Source organism: Phyllobates terribilis, unplaced genomic scaffold, assembly GCF_046119375.1.
Source record: "Phyllobates terribilis strain yellow unplaced genomic scaffold, ASM4611937v1 Scaffold_5__5_contigs__length_657084704, whole genome shotgun sequence".
NCBI classification, from domain to species: Eukaryota; Metazoa; Chordata; class Amphibia; order Anura; family Dendrobatidae; genus Phyllobates; species Phyllobates terribilis.
This window is the reverse complement of record NW_027362765.1, coordinates 564,201,207-564,219,456: the sequence shown is the minus strand read 5'-3', so window position 1 is coordinate 564,219,456 and position 18,250 is coordinate 564,201,207. Positions and strand designations below refer to the sequence as shown.

The following is an 18,250-nucleotide window of genomic DNA, read 5'->3' as shown; positions in this document are numbered from 1 at the left end:
TCTTTTAGGAGATAACCTGTTTTGCTCCCAGTCCTTAGATCTTTTAGGGACATCCTTTCCCCTTCCTTCAGGTCTTCATTTGAGTTCAGTGCAGGATCGTCGGTGGGGCTATTCACAAGGAATAGGGCACCCACCCCAGCATAGGGTTTAAGCAGAGTCTCAGTGCAGGGGCAGCTTTTCCCTCCTATTCCTTAGTAGAGATGAGCGGTGTTCAACTAGAACTGTTCGCCAATCTCAAATTCGAGCTGTTTTGGGCGGTGTTCGAGTCGTTTGACGAACGCGAACGATTTGCCAAAAATTCGTCTGCTCGAGGTTATGTTCGATAACTGTTCGTGCACCAAAAGCGTGTCCTGCATGTCTGGTGCTATTTAGAGCACCAATCATGCAGGGATTGTCTGCCACTCACTGTAATGCCACAGCCATGGTAGTTGTGGCATTACAGTGGTTGCCCAAATCGATGGGAACAGTGCTCACAGTGAAACATGAAAAGCCGGCAATTCAGCAGCGGCATACACCGGTACCCGACAATTTAGAACCGAAAGAATAGAGTATCACACATAGATTAGATAGAAACATGTCAGTCACATATATAAGAAGTACAGTGACAGTGTTGGTTACTGTACTTGTCATTTAGTGTTAAAGGATTTATTAAAAAAAATGCGCAGGAGAATTTTCCCACGCTGTCAGTGACGTTCAGGAGGTGAGCTGAGTTCATTGGACATGACCTCGGCTCATCTTTATGCCGTCACAGCCAGACACTGAGAAGCGCAAGCATGCCTGCGCTTCTCAGTCTCTGCGGCATGGCAAGCTGGATGGCAGCATTCTGCTGCGGTCCAGCCTGTCATGTGAATGTAGCAGAGCTGAAGCTGCCGTGGGAACCATGGAAAGGTAAGGATGATGTTGCTTTATTATTTTACTTTTATTGCAGGAGATCATTGGCTTCAGCTGGAATAGGCGTGATGGTAAGTATGGTTTAATTTAGAACAATAAAGAATTGTGTTTTTATTTCAATTAAAGGACTTTATTCTGGGTGTTTGCGTTTTTTTTTAACTTTGACTATGTGGTTAGCAATGGGGGTGTCTTATAGACGCCTCTCCATTACTAACCTGGGCTTGATGTCAGCTGGCATTATAAGCTGACATCAACCCCAGCCCTATTACCCCACTGCCACCGCTACAGGGCAGTGGGAAGAGCGAGGCTAAGTGCCAGAATTGGTGCATCCTATGGATGCGCCATTTCTGGGGCGGCTGATGGCTGGTGTTTCTAGCCTGGGAGGGGGCCAATATTCATGGCACCCTTCCTGGGCTATTAATATCAGCCCCCAGCTCTCTGCCTAGCCTTTGCTAGCTATTTAAATAGGGGGGACCTAGCGTCATTTTTTTGGGGTGGTCCCCCATTTTATTAGGTAGTAAAGGCTAGGTATTCAGCTGGGGGCTGATATTAGTAGCCTGGGAAGCTCTGTGGGTATTACCTCCTTCCCAGGCTTCAAACATCTGCCCCAGCCGTCTGCTTAACCTCCGCTAGAGAATAAAATTATGGGAAACCCCACGGCGATTTTCTTTTTAATAAATCCTTTATTTTAACACTAAATGACAAGTACAGTAATCAACACTATCACTGTACTTCTTATATATGTGACTGACATGTTTCTATCTATCTAATCTATGTGTGATGCTCTATTATTTCTGTTATAAATTGTCGGGTACCGATGCTGAATTGCCGGCCGGCTTTTTTAAAGACGGTGCATGAAAACACTAATATTTTTTTTAATATATCCTTTAACACTAAATGACAAGTACAGTAACCAACACTGTCACTGTACTTCTTATATACGTGACTGACATGTTTCTATTTATCTAATCTATGTGTGATGCTCTATTCCTTCTTGTCTAAATTGTCGGGTACCGGTGTATGCCGCTGCTGAATTGCAGGCCGTCTTTTTTAAAGTGAGTGTCTTCTGAGCAGTTTGTCAGCTTTTGTACACCTTTGAATGTATTTTCTATGTGTTTCTATGTGTTTTTGTTTGCCTTCCATTGGTTTTAACGGTGTTCGACGGTGTTCTAAGGTGTTCCACAAACATCCCGGAGTTCGACGAAACGAACTGAACCCGAACACTACGGGGGAGGCTCAACACTATTCCTTAGTTCTTAGTTGCAGAACATAACAGTAATTGCCTGAAATTTAGAGTATCAACAAGGTGCCTATCCCCACACATATATTTCTGACATTATATTGCCTGTGATAGATCTCCCCCAAAGTTATTGACATTCCATGTGACTGGTTAATAGATATGAGTGAACCTTAACTGTAAAGTTCGGGGTACGTACCTGCTACCTAGTGTACGGTGTTGAACTCTGAATGCGGACTTCTCCTGGAAGTCCGTTTTATAGTTCGGGAGTCTGGTGAGAGACAGAGAGAGAAAGAGAAAATAGAGATATATTTTCCAGCTCCAAACTTCGGGTCCCCATTGATTTCAATGGGGTTTAGCTTCATATTCAAGTCGGGTACAGTTCTGGTACCCAAACCAAACTTTGGACACGAGGCTCCATAGGCTTTCATTGTATAAGAGACTTACGTCTCACGCATAGTGCATATAGTGAGCCAGCTAGTCACAAATGCAGTGACAATACTCACTCACTCAGAATAACAGAGCTGTACACCAGAGAGAGCAGTTGTAGGTGTTTATATTAACACATTCACACTACATTACATGCATGTACACACACGTTTAGTGAATAAAATACTTAGTGGGATTGCGTCTTTAATTTTGCTGAATCTAGCTGACAGATTTTCTTATTTGTTAAAAATATCAATCTGTAATTGATGTTTTTTTCAGGGCTTGTGTGAAAATCTGAGGAAGTTATAGGTCAAATTTATACAAAAATGTGAAAAATTCTAAAGGGTTCACAAACTTTCAAGCACTACTGCATGATGTTATTTTGTTTTTGGGTTCAAATTCCTTATCTTTTTGCCTCTGTTTTTATGTTGGCAAAAATAAATAAATACATAAATAGAAATATAAAATAAATAAAACTGTATAGACTCTGTTCATCCCATTTTCCTTCCTGTTAGTAGAATCACACCACTTCTTTCACAATCTAATAAAGATAATTTTCTCAGTGTAACTGTTCTGAATTCTCCTTTAATCCTGTTCTCCTTTGATTAATTTTGCTTAAGGTTCGTAATACTCACTCATTTGCAAGTCTATTGCCAGATTTTAAATGTCTAGTCCTTTTTTCTGTACCCAATTTTCCTGGGTATGGTTTACTTTATCTGTCAGAAGTCCCTTTGGGTCAGATGTCATATAATATGACCAATTTGTCCTAGGTGTCTAGCACAATTAAAAGGGCAAATTAAGTTGCATGCCAAATTTTGTTAAAATATAGTTTTAAAAGTTATTTCTTTAAGATAATATAACTTCTATAAATCCTTACTGTTCCTTGTGAAATTTTGATGGCAGTTTTGGTAGATTTTGTAGAATACTATTATATACTAAGCAGAAATAAATTTTCATTTAAAGTATAGCTATAATTACAATTCTACCAGTCAAAGTGACAACTGATATCAAGATACGATGTAGGGTATTGCTAAAACGACTGGTGGACATTAGAGATGAGAAAATAGAATAGATGTGAATTGAAATTCAGTTGAACCTTGAGAAATTCACAGGTTCTCGTGAATTTGAACAAATTGTGATTTTATCTCCAAAAAATAACCGCCAACTTTTTACACATTCTAGAAGATTACGTCAGCCACAGAAGACAGACATCTCAGACTCAAAATCACAAAATATAGCCTAGCCAATCTTGAGGGGCTATTGTAGCCTGTATAAAAGCCTAATCAGGGAATCTAGAAGCCTTTTGAGGCCATGTGCCCACGTATCGCTTTTGTAGCGTTTTTGCGGCGTTTTTACGGCCGCGAAAATGCCACGAAAATGCTTGTAAAACATTCTGTCATGCAAAGCAATGTGAATTCGGATGTGCTGTGCACATGATGCGCTAATTAGTGCGCCAAATTCACATTGCGTTGCAAAATGCAGCATGACCATTTTGACCTCGATTACGCTGCAAATTTGCGGCCATTGAGGAACATTGAAACGCAGCAAACCCACAGGCATATGTGGATTTGCTGCGTATCAATTAAATTCAATGTCCACGAATTTGCAACTCCTCTTCATCCCAGCTACCACGCGGTGAAAAAAAGAAATAAAACAGTTAAAAATAACAAAAACCTGTATACTTACCTCTCCGGTCTGCTCCCGGCGGTGATCCTCTCTCTTCGGTATCCCACGGTGTACTTGAAGGACCTGCGGTGACATCATTTAGTCAGCTGATGGTCACGCAACCACTGATGTCAGCGGTCAGGTGATGGTCGCATGACCATCAGCTGACTAAATTACATCACCGCAGGTCCTTCAAGTACACCACTGGACTCAGAAGAGAGAGGATCGCTGCCGGGAGCAGACCGGAGTGGTGAGTATACAGGTTTTTTTTATTTTTAACTTTTTAAATCTTTTTTTTTTTTTACTATAGATGCAGCATTAAAAGCATCTAAGTTTGTCACACAATATAAATCCATGCCGGTTGCATGGATTTATATTGTGTGACCAACTTGTCAAGCACTTTTCCAAGTGATGCTCAAAATCGCTTGGAAAAGTGCTTGAAAAAAAGCATGCAAAACGCATGTAAAAACACTGAAAAAACGCTTCTCTTTGGCAGAAAAAATCCATGTAAATCTGCATGCGTTTTTTTCTGCCAGAGAGAGGCAAAAACGCTCTGCATCAAATCTGCTACATGGGCACATAGCCTAAGAGTGATTTAGTATAGAGGATGCCAGAGCTCGCAGTTCAGAAATAAAGATAGGAAGACAAATCCCTAAAGCATGGGACAAAAACCCCAATGTGTTGTACAACTGTTTTAGTAAAGAAGATGAGTGCAATATTCTGTGAATAATACAGTGATTGAACTGATAAGGAGAGAGATAAGACAGATACCAGCAGCAGCAGCAATGTCAGACACAGTGTGAATGATTGATATTGTGTAGCTGTCATCTATCCTGCTTCATTGTAAATACAATTAAACATTTTGTCCTCATTCAAAATGCACTAGAAAGCAGCAGCAAGACTGCAGAATAATTTTTACAAAACAAAACATTTGATAATAGTGTCAGTCAGAGAAAGTGTGCTTGCTAGCAACAAGCGACTGCTCTGAGATTTTGCATTTCTAATGCAGTCCTTTTTAAGAAGGGGTATATAAATGTTTTTTTAATAAATACAAAAGAGAATTCCCTCAAATCCATACATTTAAATGTATTTTCTATGACAAGGTGTGTATTACAAGCAATTTTCTTGCACATCTGTTTTATCAGTCAAATTTCACATCTGTAAAAACCATACCAATACAGCACCCTGTTGCAGATGCTGGCTTTTTGGAGGTATAACTACCTAACATTTCTTATCATGTCATTTTTTGAAAGGGGTTGAATTTTGTTAAAAGAATTTAAAAAAAATGATTAAAAAGTGCAGGCGTTTAACTCTTTATCTCTGTTTTTTCACATCTGTTTTAATAGTTAAATTTGACATTTGGACATGCCATACCTTTACAGCGGCACTCTGCCACATTTAGCTTTCTGTATGTTTACCCACCTATCGTTTCTTAATTTAACCTTTTTGGTAAGAATTGAAAAACTGGGCAACTTAGCAAAACAAAATTATATTGTTGTGTAAAATATATGGTAGAAGATAAAGTGGCAAAGACAATGGACAATGTAGTGTGAAAGAAACTCTAAATTGACACCACCATAACTGGCAGTAGCCAGTCAGGCAGCAGTATTATGAAACATAAACCATATTTTTTCCTGAGCGTTTCTGCATCTCCCTGGCAGAAAAAACGCATGCGGATTGTACATGCATTTTTCCTGCCAGGGACAAGCGGATGTGAAGCGTTCTTCACATGCATTTCCACATGCAGGTTGACAAGCGCTTTCCAAGTGATTTTAACATCACTTGGAAAGTGCTTGACAACTTGGTCACACTATATAAATCCATGCAAACGGCATGAATTTATATAGCGTCACCGTAAAGAATGGTAAAAAAATAAAAAAATAAAAATATACTTACCTTCTGATGGCCCACGGAGTCTTGATTCGATGAGTCTCGGCTTGCCGGCAGCTCGCGGTACACTGAAGGACCTGCCGTCACATGACTAAATGACATCAGCGCAGGTCCTTCAGTCCACCGCGATCTGCCGGCAAGCGAAGACAAGGACACCGGGGGCCATCAGAAGGTAAGTATAATATTTTTTTTTTATTTTATTATTTTTTTTACAGGTTCAATGGTACCCGGGTCCGGAGGAGAGTCTTCTCTCCTCCAGACCCGGATACCATCCGCACATTGAAATGCATGGATTCCGCATGTACAGATGCAGTGATGCGTAATCCATGCGTTCCAATGCAAGTCAATGGCGGTGAAAACGCAGAGCTTCCGCAAAATAATTGGTAGTGCTGCGTTTTTTTCCACAATGATAATCCGCAGCGGAAATTTCCGCAGCATGTGCACAGCACATGCGGATTGTCATTGGGGAACATGGCAGGCCTTCTACCATGCGCTTTTAAGCGTTTCTACAGCAAAATTGCCGCTGCAGAGACGCTTAAAAAATGCATTGTGGGCACACAGCCTTAGCCTCCTTTGCCTCTGGTAAGAAAATTAGTTGGGAGGAAGCAAAGGGCATTAAGGAGTATATGGCATATTACGCTTCTCCTTCACAGCAGGATTATGTTATCTACAAAAACGTCACCATAAGATTGAGCTAGTCTTCTACAAAGAATGGTCTGTGTAATACTAATGACTAAGCGGGATAACTGTTGGATTGTTTTTGTTCTTTTAATTAAAAAAAACATAAGTCTGTTAGTGAGCTTTTGATAACTTTCAGGTTACCAAAACTGTTTGTGAGGTCACTTTGATATTGCTAAGTGTATGTTTGTATTGAGGAGGTTGAAAAGAGTTGGGTACAGTCCTAGGAGACCTCAGAGTATTACAGACAAATTTTTAGGGCAATTGGAGGCTTTGCAGTATTTTGATTTGAAGCAAATCAAATTTTGGAAAAAAAATTGACGTGCCTAGAAAATCCAAATTTTAAAGATGTGTTCATCTCTAGTGGATGGAGATTATGGAATACAGACTTGTTTTCTTCTTAAAAACAGCAAATTTCAAAAAATAAGGTAGAATAGTCAAGAAGGAAGAAGAGTCAGGGCAAATAGAAAATAGTCTACTGGGCAGTTTCCACTGTTTTTGCGTTGACCCTTTTAGCTGGATATCCAGTTTTTTTTTTCCTATTTTCATATGTAAAAAAATGTCAATTAAGTCAGACGGAGGCTCTTGTTGCCATGCCCTGTTTCTTTGCCAGGTGCCTGCCTTAGTTTTCAAACTTAGTCTAGCCTAACAACTGTAACATTTCAGAATAAATGAGAACTGTTTGTAAGAAAGGAGCTGCTCTACATTTCATTCTGCCCATGATTTCCCTGGCATAAATTTCCTAACTGATAGTCATAATTGATAACCACGGTGAGCAACACTTATTTATGCAGTATAATTTGAAGTTAACCAGCCCAGTTATGCCATCCATATTTCATTACTCTTGTATTCTGTATCTGCAGCTTATTTTTTTTCACCAGTTTCAGCACTTTTGCTTTGGCTTTTGTCCGGTGTCCTAGCATAGCACCATACAAATGAATGGGATTGTACTCTAATACTTAATATTACCCAAGGATAAAATTAGTGATGTTTCTAGAAAATGTTGCTATATTTCATCTCATTTGTACTGTCAACAATGGGGAAAATAAAATAAAATATGCAGTTGAAAGAACAGTGCTATATTGTACCCTATATTTTAATAGGGGCACATGATGAACATATGGCTTAGATTTCACAATACAATATCATGGCACATTCTGTTATTGACATCGCGAATCAGCTTCATTGGCTTAGTTCCTTCTTATTTGTGATAAGTAAAGGCAGAAAAATAAAGGTGGTGAAAAGTTTGCATAATTTTTCTTACACAAACTTTGCCTTGCAAATTGGTGTTTGCATTAAAATGGCCCCATTTAACTTTCATTATAAATAATGTAGTAGTCTACATTCACTGTGCATATGATAAGTCCATGCTGAATTCTAGGTATCTAAAATGGAAAATGAATGTTTCTATAACAAAAAGAAGTTTGTTTCCAAAATGTATTTATTTGTATTTTAGCACCAGAATGGAAAATAAGTTACAAAATGAATACTAATTTCTTACATTTGACAAAAATTACTAAACAGCATGAACACTTTTTATAGATCTAGTGGTTTAGTTCTAAATGTTTATATTGATGTGAAACTGAAATGTAAGATTCTAGTTCTTATTATTATTATTATTAATTTATATAGTGCCATTTATTCCATGACGCTGTGAATAAGAAGTATTTTATTGTGTTAAAATAGTTTCTCAGTTAGTAAAGGGCAGACTACAGTTGCTATAAATCAATGAAGACAAAAGTTTGATATATGAAATTAAGCCAACTTGAGAATTAGATATGCAGAATATAAACTTGTGAAATGTAGATGTAAGCTACATGGCTTGAGTTAGTTCATGTTTTGATTGTTCGTTCTCTTAAACTCGACCTGTTAAAAATTTGCTATAATAGCATCTTGGTAGGCTTTATATTTTGCATTGTATAAACTTTATATTTTTCCTAAATAAAATACCAAAAATCAACAACACTGGGGTAGATTTACGATTACTGTACAATATTTAGAGAGCATAAACAACCATAAAGCAGTCGGAAAATGTACCAAATCTACATTAGCACTTGCTGAGAGTTTTGGTATATCTTTATCACTCGTTCGACTCAGTTTCTTATTTCATATCCTTTTTTATTGGTATTTTTTAGACCAATGTCTTGTGTCTAAGAACTAGTGTATATCAGTAATAAATATAGCGCATCTTACATCATGAAAAAGTTGAGGCCTTTTTTTCCAGACACAAAATTACTAGCAAGGCCCTAACATTTTTTTTATTTTGGGCACAGATAAATAACATACGTGTCTAGAATTACACTGGGCAACTAAGATTTTGCTTCCTGAACACTTTTGGGTATATCTTATATCATTTGAGCTGCTGATCACGAAAATCACCTTGAAATTTTCCTGTAATATACCATTTTACTGAAATCTTCTGTTTGAGTGTTTTTGTTTTCATATTTTCAGGCTGTCCATGTATTGTCCACAATATATATGCTGTTATGTCATTTATAGGAAAGCAAAGGCATGAATTCCTTGCATTTCATTGAAGTTGAAAAACTTCAATGGAATTGTTGCATACTACGCACACCTAGACATGTAAAGACATGTCTGGACGCTGCCTGCAGCGGCTGCAAAATCTGCTTGCAAAGATTCTGCAAGATATTTCAAATCTAAGCAGCTATAAACTACTACAGTACAATCTGATATAGTTAAAATATCTTGTCAGTGTCGAAACAGTCGCAATACCTTCTATTACATTTGTGGAGAGTACACGCTTAAGCTTTGAAGACACACCATGACAGCTCTCATCATGAAAGCCTTTGAGCTGTACTTTGGATGCAATATCGGTGATCAAGACAAATCCTGGGCTCCTCACATATGTTGTGCAAGATGTGCTGTTGATCTTAGAGGTGGACTGAGAGATTATTGCAAATCAATGCCATTTGCTCTCCCATTGATATGGTAGGAACAGAAGGATCTTGTGACTGACTGATACTTCTGTTTAACCAATGTCTCTGGTTTCTCTGCTAAGAATAAGAAAGCCCTTGAATATCCCATTCTGACTTCTGCTATGAGACCGGTGCAACATGATGACACTCTTTCAGTATCAAAGTCACCAGAGACATGGAACATAGAGGAAGCAGCCGATGAAGATGTTTCAGTTCATGGGTCAGAGATGAGGAACAACGCTGATTCAGACTTTGAGCCATGCACTGTATGTCTGGTGAGCCTCGTGTTACAACGTTGCCAGAACTGAATGAATTGGTCTGGGACTTACGTTTGTCAAAAGCAAATGCAAATGTACTGGCTTCAAGACTTCAAGGATGGCATTTGCTATCACCAGGTACAAAAGTTTCTGTCTTTTGAAGCCAACAAGATGACTTAACACAGTTTTTTCAACAGGTTGACAACCTGTGCTTCTGCACCGACATTGATGGGCTTTTGCAGCTTTGAGTTGTGAGCATGAGCTGAAACAGTGGCATCTCCTTATTGAGTCATCAGTGTTAAGCCTCAAAGCTGTCCTCTTACACAATGGTAATGTTCATCCTTCAATACCTGTTGACTATGCTGTACACATGAAAGAAACATATGAGAATATGGGAACTGTTGTTGAAATACACCAGGTACAGCAGCTACAACTGGAACATCTGTGAAGTTTTAAAAGTAGTGGCACTGCTACTTGGATTGCAGCTTGGATATACCAAGTGCTGTTGTTTTATTTGCGAATGGGACAGCCATGCTATGCAGTCATATTGCAGTAGAAGGAAGTGGCCAATCAGCCACCAGTTGACTCCTGGGTAGAAAAGTGTCACACATAAAGCACTTGAGGACCCAGAAATGCTATTTCTGCCTCCACTTCACATAAAACTTGGGCTGATGAATAATTTTGTGAAAGTAATGAACAAGGAAGCAGAAGTTTTTTGTTATTTGAGACAAATGTTCCCAAGACTAACCGATGCCAAGATAAAGGACGGCATTTTTGTTTGTCCATACCTCAGACACAACATGAATGACAAGCACTTCAAAGAGCGGCTGATGAGGCCTGAGAAAATTGCTTGGAAATTATTCAAGGATGTTTCCGAGAATTTTCTTGGCAATTATCGATCACATAACTACATAGAATTGGTTGACAACCTTCTTGAAGCTTACAAAGTGATGAAGTGCAACAAGTCATTGAATTCTTCCCTGAAAATCTTGGTGCTGACTATTGCTGGACACTAATACGAGAAGCACCGGACGTTGAGTATAAATGAAAATCAGCAGCAAAACACTTTTGGTTCAGTTGAACTAATGCTGCAGGTAATATTTAAATGCTTCATAATCAGTAAAGCGTAATCGTATATTTCTCAAAATTTCTACATGATACCAACAATTCAAAATTATATTTCTGCTTAGCTCGAATGGGTTTATCATAAACACCTTAAATTTTCTAAGAATCAAAACTTTCGAAAAAATTTGTTGTCCAGTGTTTTTTATGCCACAATTTGGGTGCAGCTAGCTCTGGAATTCAGTCACAACAGTAATACAAAATCTTTCCCACTCTCTACTTTAAAAATGTCTTATAGTTCAGCAAAATAATATAAAATAGATTGGGTATATGAAAAGTGTTTATTATAAACAGATCTATTTTTAATATAGACATTTCTTCTTGTCGTCATAGCTAAGTCTTGAAAGATGTTGCAGTCTTCAAAAGTAACCAGGCTTTTTTTTGTCTTGCTTTCTTTATGATCAGTTGTTAACCACAGGAAATAGAAAACTTCAAATTACATTTGTTGATTGTTCAGAATTGTAGGGGTTAGCTTTAAATAATCCATAGGCTCTTTCAATGTCCAAGTAAGTTGACACATTTTTCTTTAACTGCACTTAAGATACACTTCGGAGTGATCAATTCTAGAATCCCATTGATTCATATGTTGTTTCTCTGTTCCCTATTATGTTGATTTTGAATAAAATTATAGAGAGATTTTAAGTTCTGTTGATAAGTTTGAAACTGTTTGGCAGGGACTTTTGAGGAAAACATTTGGAACCATAGGAATTTTCTAGTGTTTTAACTCTGAAAGCTACTTGTCAGACTATTTTTAATATCAAGGCTCTTTGATAGGGTCCACTGAATAAGAGAGTGGCAAGGAATCTCCCACGTAGGAAGGAGGATTGCTTTTCTGAGGTGGAGAAGTTTGGATTACTTGCATTTATTTGCTTAAGGAAAAACTCCAACATTTTTTTGATGTGCTGAATATTTAAGTATTGTTTTTATTAGTAAGCCTTATAAATTCAGTGGAGAGGTACTACTTAGGCATTAAGTATTTTGCAGAAGTGTTTAGATTCAACCAAGGAATTCTCCTGTCTGGTGTTGGTTGTAATCTTAAGAATGGTATGTAGCGGGTCATCTCTAATGCTGATAGTTGACTGCCATAGAATGCTACTTCCTGTTGTAAAATAGATAATGTTATCTAAGGAGTTTTGTTGTGCCATAGTCTTAGTAAGAACAGATAGTTGCCAATTTTTTAAGGATGACTGTGTCTTACAATCTGCAGTGCCGCTGTTTTGGATTCTGATCACTGTAGGTGTCAGAGTGTAGTAGTAGTAGTATTGAGGGTAAATAATGTGCACAGCACCTTTAACCCTTACAGAGCTTACCGTATGCTCTTTTACAACAATAATAAAATAGCAGGGAGATTAATTCATGTTCAGGATGTAGCAGGGATGATCTTACCAAGGCCACCATGTACTAAACTTGCAAAAAAATGTTTCTAGTCACTGTACTAGGAGATTGACAAGGCTGCAGTAGTGTGATTCTGAGAGATCAGCATCTTCTGTGCAGCACAGATGTTAATGGAAGTTTGGAAGCATCACATATTATAGTTTATAGCTTTAAGGACTAATACAGGGTGGGCCATTTATACGGATACACCTAAATTAAATGTGATTGGTTGGTGATATCAACTTACTGTTTGTGGCACATTAGTATATGGGAGGGGGAAAACTTTTCCAGATGGGTGGTGACCATGGCGGCCATTTTGAAGTTGGCCATTTTGGATCCAACTTTATTTTTTTCAATGGGAAGAGGGTCATGTGACACGTCAAATTTATTGAAAATTTCATAAGAAAAACAATGGTGTGCTTGCTTTTAACGTAACTTTATTCTTGCATGAGTGATTTACAAGTTTCTCTTTGCAGCCATTGACATGTCGCAGAGGTTAATACGTGAGGAGTGGATAGAAATTGTGTTGATGTTTGGTGAACGCAGTACACCAAAATAAATGACTATATAGATAGAGTAGGCTACTATAGGAATCAATAGATCATATACTAAGTGCATGTACAGATTAGTACCATTGAAACTAAATTGCTCAGGTGCAAAAAGTAATTAAGTGCAAATGCAAAGAAAGAGGTAAGAAGAAATAAGTCATACAGATGTACTTTAACTGCCAATATTTCATGGACAGGCATATGCATAAAAAGCTCTGTGAATGAATGATAAAATACCTGGAGGAGTTGCAGCTGCAAAGGCAAGGACCCCGAATCGTGTTTCGCAATTGCTTCTTTCTGGGGGCATCAGTCAATTATTTTGGTGCAATAACATTCTGCATTTGCACTCCTCCCTGCTCTGTGTTTATTTACATGCATAAACACTTTTGAATTTAGTTATTGCTTCTGATCACTCAATTGAATATTTAAAGTCATGCCCACTAGTTGGCTCTATTGTAACAACATATATTCTTCCAAATATTTGTTAGTGATTGAGTTTGCACCTTCTTATGTCTTTGCATTGTATATTTTTATATTTACCTGTGAGTTACACTGTGTATTCATAACTATTGTACCTGCCCAGGCTTTACTCTGCTCTCGTTTTCCCCTTCATGTTTTATCAAATTTTATCTGGTTGTTGAAATAAAGATTTATTGATTTTATTTGGGTTTGCTGCTTTCCTCTTTTTGGATACTTTGCATGTCATTGGATATTGCTTGTAAAACATAGTGGCTAGATCCAGCAGATATGATCTAACATTGCTCCGGAGCTGCCCCATATTTCTTAGGCTATTCATACCGCATAAACTATATCTAGGAATATGCTACATGTTTCATGTAAGTTACATGCTGATGTATTGCTCATTATTGTGCAAGTTTTAGTCAAAATGACGTGTTAAATTTGAAGAAATCCCTCCTTATCAATGAAATACTTAAACGTGGATGAATACATGTTATGAATATCTATCTACACTTGCCTGCTAAAAGGTGGCTTTCCTTAAATATTTAATAAGTAAAAAATATTTTGAACATTTTGTAATGTTTGTGAAGTTAGTATAAAACATATTTAAATTTTAGAAAAAAGAAGAAATGCATTCAATACAAGACATTAATCAAAAACTATTTATTGTGTTGATTTTTATTAGGGATGAGAGAACCCGAACTGTAAAGTTCAGGGTTTGTACTAAACCAAACTCCAAACACAAACTTTTTCCCAGAATCCATTTTTCTGTTGGGGTCTGGTGCTGAATAAAGTTAATTGAACGGCTGCAGCACAGCCAATTAACAAGCTTTCAGTCTGCGGACACTTCCGGCTGTGATTGGGCTATTCAACACATCACCCAGACTGTATAACGCCGGATCACGGGAGTTGATATTAATAGGTTGGGAAGGTCCATGGATATTGGCCCCTTCCCAACCTAATAAGATCAGCCCTCAGCCACCCCAGAAATGGTGCATCCATTAGATGTGCCAATTCTGGGTCTTAGACTCTGTTCTTTCAGATTGCCCTGGTGAGGTGGCAATCAGGGTAATAGCTTTTGGGATTCATGTCAGCTTTCTAATGTCATCTTGCATCAATCCCAGGGTTTAGTAATGGAGAGACATCTATCAAACACCCTCATTGCTAACCCCTATTTAAAAATAAAAAGATACAGACAGGAAAAAAAGTTTATTTGAATAAAGGCTCCCACACACATTCCCTAGTTTACCCATTTATTATTAAAAAGTAAATCACAGAAGGCTGCATAGGTCATTTGCCATCATGTCTCTTGGGTGATGATGTTACTCACGTCATCGCCCGTGAGACATGACAGTGAGTAACCTATGAAGCGTTGTTTTCAGAAAGACGCTCCATAGGTTGAAGGAGAGAATTGCTGGACATTGTGGGAGCCACAAAGGATTACTTCGAAACTGCTGGAATTATTTTTGTAATAATAAATGGGTAAACCAGGGAATTTTTGGGGTGAGTCTTTATTCAAATAAACTTTTTTTTTCCTGTCTGTGTGTATGGCTTTCTATTTTTAATTACAGGGTTACTAATGGAGGTGTCTGATAGGCGCTTCTCCATTACTAACCGCTAGGCTTGGTGCCAGGTGACATTAGACACATACCATCAACCTCAAAATCTATTACCCCGATTGCCACTGCCCCAGGGCAATCTGGAAAAGCTGAAGATAAGCACCAGAATTGGTGCATCTAATGGATGCGCCATTTCTAGTTCAGCTGAAGGCTGGACTTATTAGCTGGGAAGTGGAAAATATCTATGGACACCACATCATTTTTTTGGGGTCTCCCTATTTTTAATTACCAGCAAAGGCAAAGCAGACAGCTGGGGCTGATATTAATAGACTGGGAAGCTCCATGGATATTGGCTCTTTCACAGCATAATAAGACTAGCTCACAGCTGTCTGCTCTCCCTTGGCTGATTATTAAAAATAGGGAGCACCCATGTTATTTTTTTAATTTACTAATTAACAAGTACAGTAAACTACACACACAAAGCACTGCTGCACTCCTTTACTTGGAGCTCTGCCTCCTGGTTCAAGAATATTTTTTATTTTTTTATTCTATGTTATTTTAAGTCAGTTCACTATTCACATTTGTTTGCAGGGCAATTGTCCTGCTCTTACCCCAATTTTGCTTCCATCTGAAGCCCCCTTGCCTTTACTACAATCATTTTACAGCCATTTTAAAAGCACCAAAGTGTAGGTCCCCATTGACTTATATGAAGTTCGGGGTCAAGTTCTGGTACCCAAACCAAACTTTGAACAAAAGTTCGGCCGAACCCATTGAACCCCAACTTCCACGGGTCCTCTCATTACTACTTTTTATATTTTCAGCTATTTCAAATTTCTGAGCAATATGTAACCATAGTAGAACTGTCATTTGCAACTAGCCGAAAATAATACTCCATACATTTTAGCTATCCTTCTGATATATTGGGATTTATGGTCACTTTCTAACTAGACAGTTGAGGCGCTCAACCTTAATCCTTACTCAATGACAAATTGCTTAGTAAATAAAAATCCTTTTTTAACATTGGTTGAGGTGCTATTCCTTTCTTGTTACTGCATTTTGATAGAACTTAAAGATTATGTTCTAGACGGATTTACCATTACATACAGTGTCCAGTTACAGTTTTCTGTATCAAAATATTTGTATGTCTTGTTGTATAGTTAATACATTTTATGTTAGGCTAACAAATGTTACTTTACTTTCTTAAATATAGAACAAAATTGGTTAATGCACTGTGTTATTAAATTGTTAAAGGTATATAAGTAATAGGGAACAAATAATGCAACATAGCTAGTATAACAACTTTCTTTTGTATGCCACCTTAAAGCTTACTTTATTTATCACATGAAGTGCACAGGTTTTTGCAGATTTGCTTAAGCGCCAAAGTTCATGCAAACCAACCAAGCATCTAGCTACACAGATTTAGACACATAAATCCTTTCTTACAGTTGTGATGTTCTGGCTGTACAGAATGTGAATAAGGAAGCAGACACTTAATACCAACTGTTTTTTTCTTTCATTGGTCTAGGAAATCAATGATGCTGAAATAGTGGAGCTTGTGCACAGTGCTCTTGGAAGGATAACCGTTATAAGACAAATCTTTCCTTCTTTAAAAGACAATAACATCAGATGCATGAGTAACAGTCATCGTGTTGCTTCACTTCCTTGTGACCCCCAAGAAGGCTATCTACAAATGCTACAGGTAAGTATGATGACACTCAATAAAGTAGCAGTCACTAAAAGGAAGCATGTGTTTATTGGTGGAGTATAATGCTGAATAAGATTTTTTACATGCATAGATATCCCTGCATATATATACATACCAGTATTATCAACTCTACAAAGTTTAGAAAGCTCAAGTCCACCTTTTACTGGAGTAACATGTATTTTAATGAGAACCTGTTATCAGGATCATGCATATTAAACTAAAGGTATGGGCATAAAGTTGCTGCTATACTGATAAGTGTAGAAATCTGCAGCCTGGTTGTTGTTTAGTTATCATTAAAAGTTTGTGTTTCGTAAACTCTTTGTGCATCCGGGCGGGACTGTGCATTGTAGGTAAGGTCTTTGGATCTACCACGATCCCTCCGCTGCCTCCGGTGCCCGTAGCTTCTTACTGTTTTAAATGTTGCGCTGGTTTCATCCTAACTGCGGGCAGCGTTTGTGCAAATTCATCTCGCGGTGGGCTTTAGTAAAATGTCGCCGGTGTTGGCGCACGCACACATTAACCTACCAGCGGTCAACAGTAAAATGGTGCCGGTGGAGGCACATGTGTGAATTGAAATCTCTGCTAGTCATCTCTGAGTGAAATTTAAAACAGTAAGACATTATGGACACCAGAAGTAGTGGATGGGCCGTGACAGACAAAAACCCTACCCACAATTCTGCCCAACAGTCCTGCCCCAAGGCACTAAGAGCTTATGAGACCCAAACTTCTAATGATAATTAAACAACAACCAGGCTGCGGAGTTCTACACTGAAGGTACCTAATAAGTCTGTATAACAGAGACTTTATTCCCATATCTTTTATTTTAACATGATCCTGATGACAAGTTCTGTTTCAAAAGGAGTAAGTGTACTTTGTAAAAGAAGTATATCTGCTGCGACTTTAAAGTGCTAAAGGGCAGGATACCATAATTATAACAAAAAAAAATACCTATGATATCAAAGGTATTTAGCACTGAAGTCTTTGCCCAAAGCTGCATATATTATTTCACCTGTAGGATGACTAGTGAGTTTAACTATGTTCTTATCTGTACATCTTACCTCTTTGAATACAACTAATGAAATTATTTGCTTTGGCAGCCGGTGCCTGACGTTTAATTCTATATTTCATTTCAATGTCATCTTAAGTTTCCATCAGTATTTCCTTCACTTGAGTATTTTATTTGTTTGACACTAGTTATTTATTTTTTCCTTTTCAAAGATTTTTTTAGTTATATATTAAGCAGTAATAAAGAATACAAACAGCGCGATTGGGAACATCTCATGGATGTTAACAAACATATGTGCAATTATTCATAAAATAGTAGACCAATTTAAAGTTTTCCTGCCACATATTGAGATGCATGGTAACTTGAAAAGTTTCCTAATTGGAGGAAGTCCATAGCCCTGGAGAGTGGAAAAGGAAAAGAAAGGATGTGAAAGGGAGTAGACTGCAGAGGACATGAAGGATAAATAGAGTGATATTTTAAAAATGGGTATATAA

General features: G+C 37.8%; 1 protein-coding gene across 2 annotated transcripts in view; it reads left to right on the top strand.

The window, feature by feature from the left end:
- The window catches only part of GRID1 (glutamate ionotropic receptor delta type subunit 1), a 1,896,881-nt gene that overhangs the window by 1,277,430 nt on the left and 601,201 nt on the right, over nucleotides 1-18,250 (top strand). For both annotated transcript variants that reach the window (XM_073685862.1, XM_073685863.1), the window contains exon 6: nucleotides 16,571-16,744. In XM_073685862.1, the coding sequence (XP_073541963.1) occupies nucleotides 16,571-16,744 (174 nt within the window). The remainder of the gene's footprint in view (nucleotides 1-16,570; nucleotides 16,745-18,250) is intronic.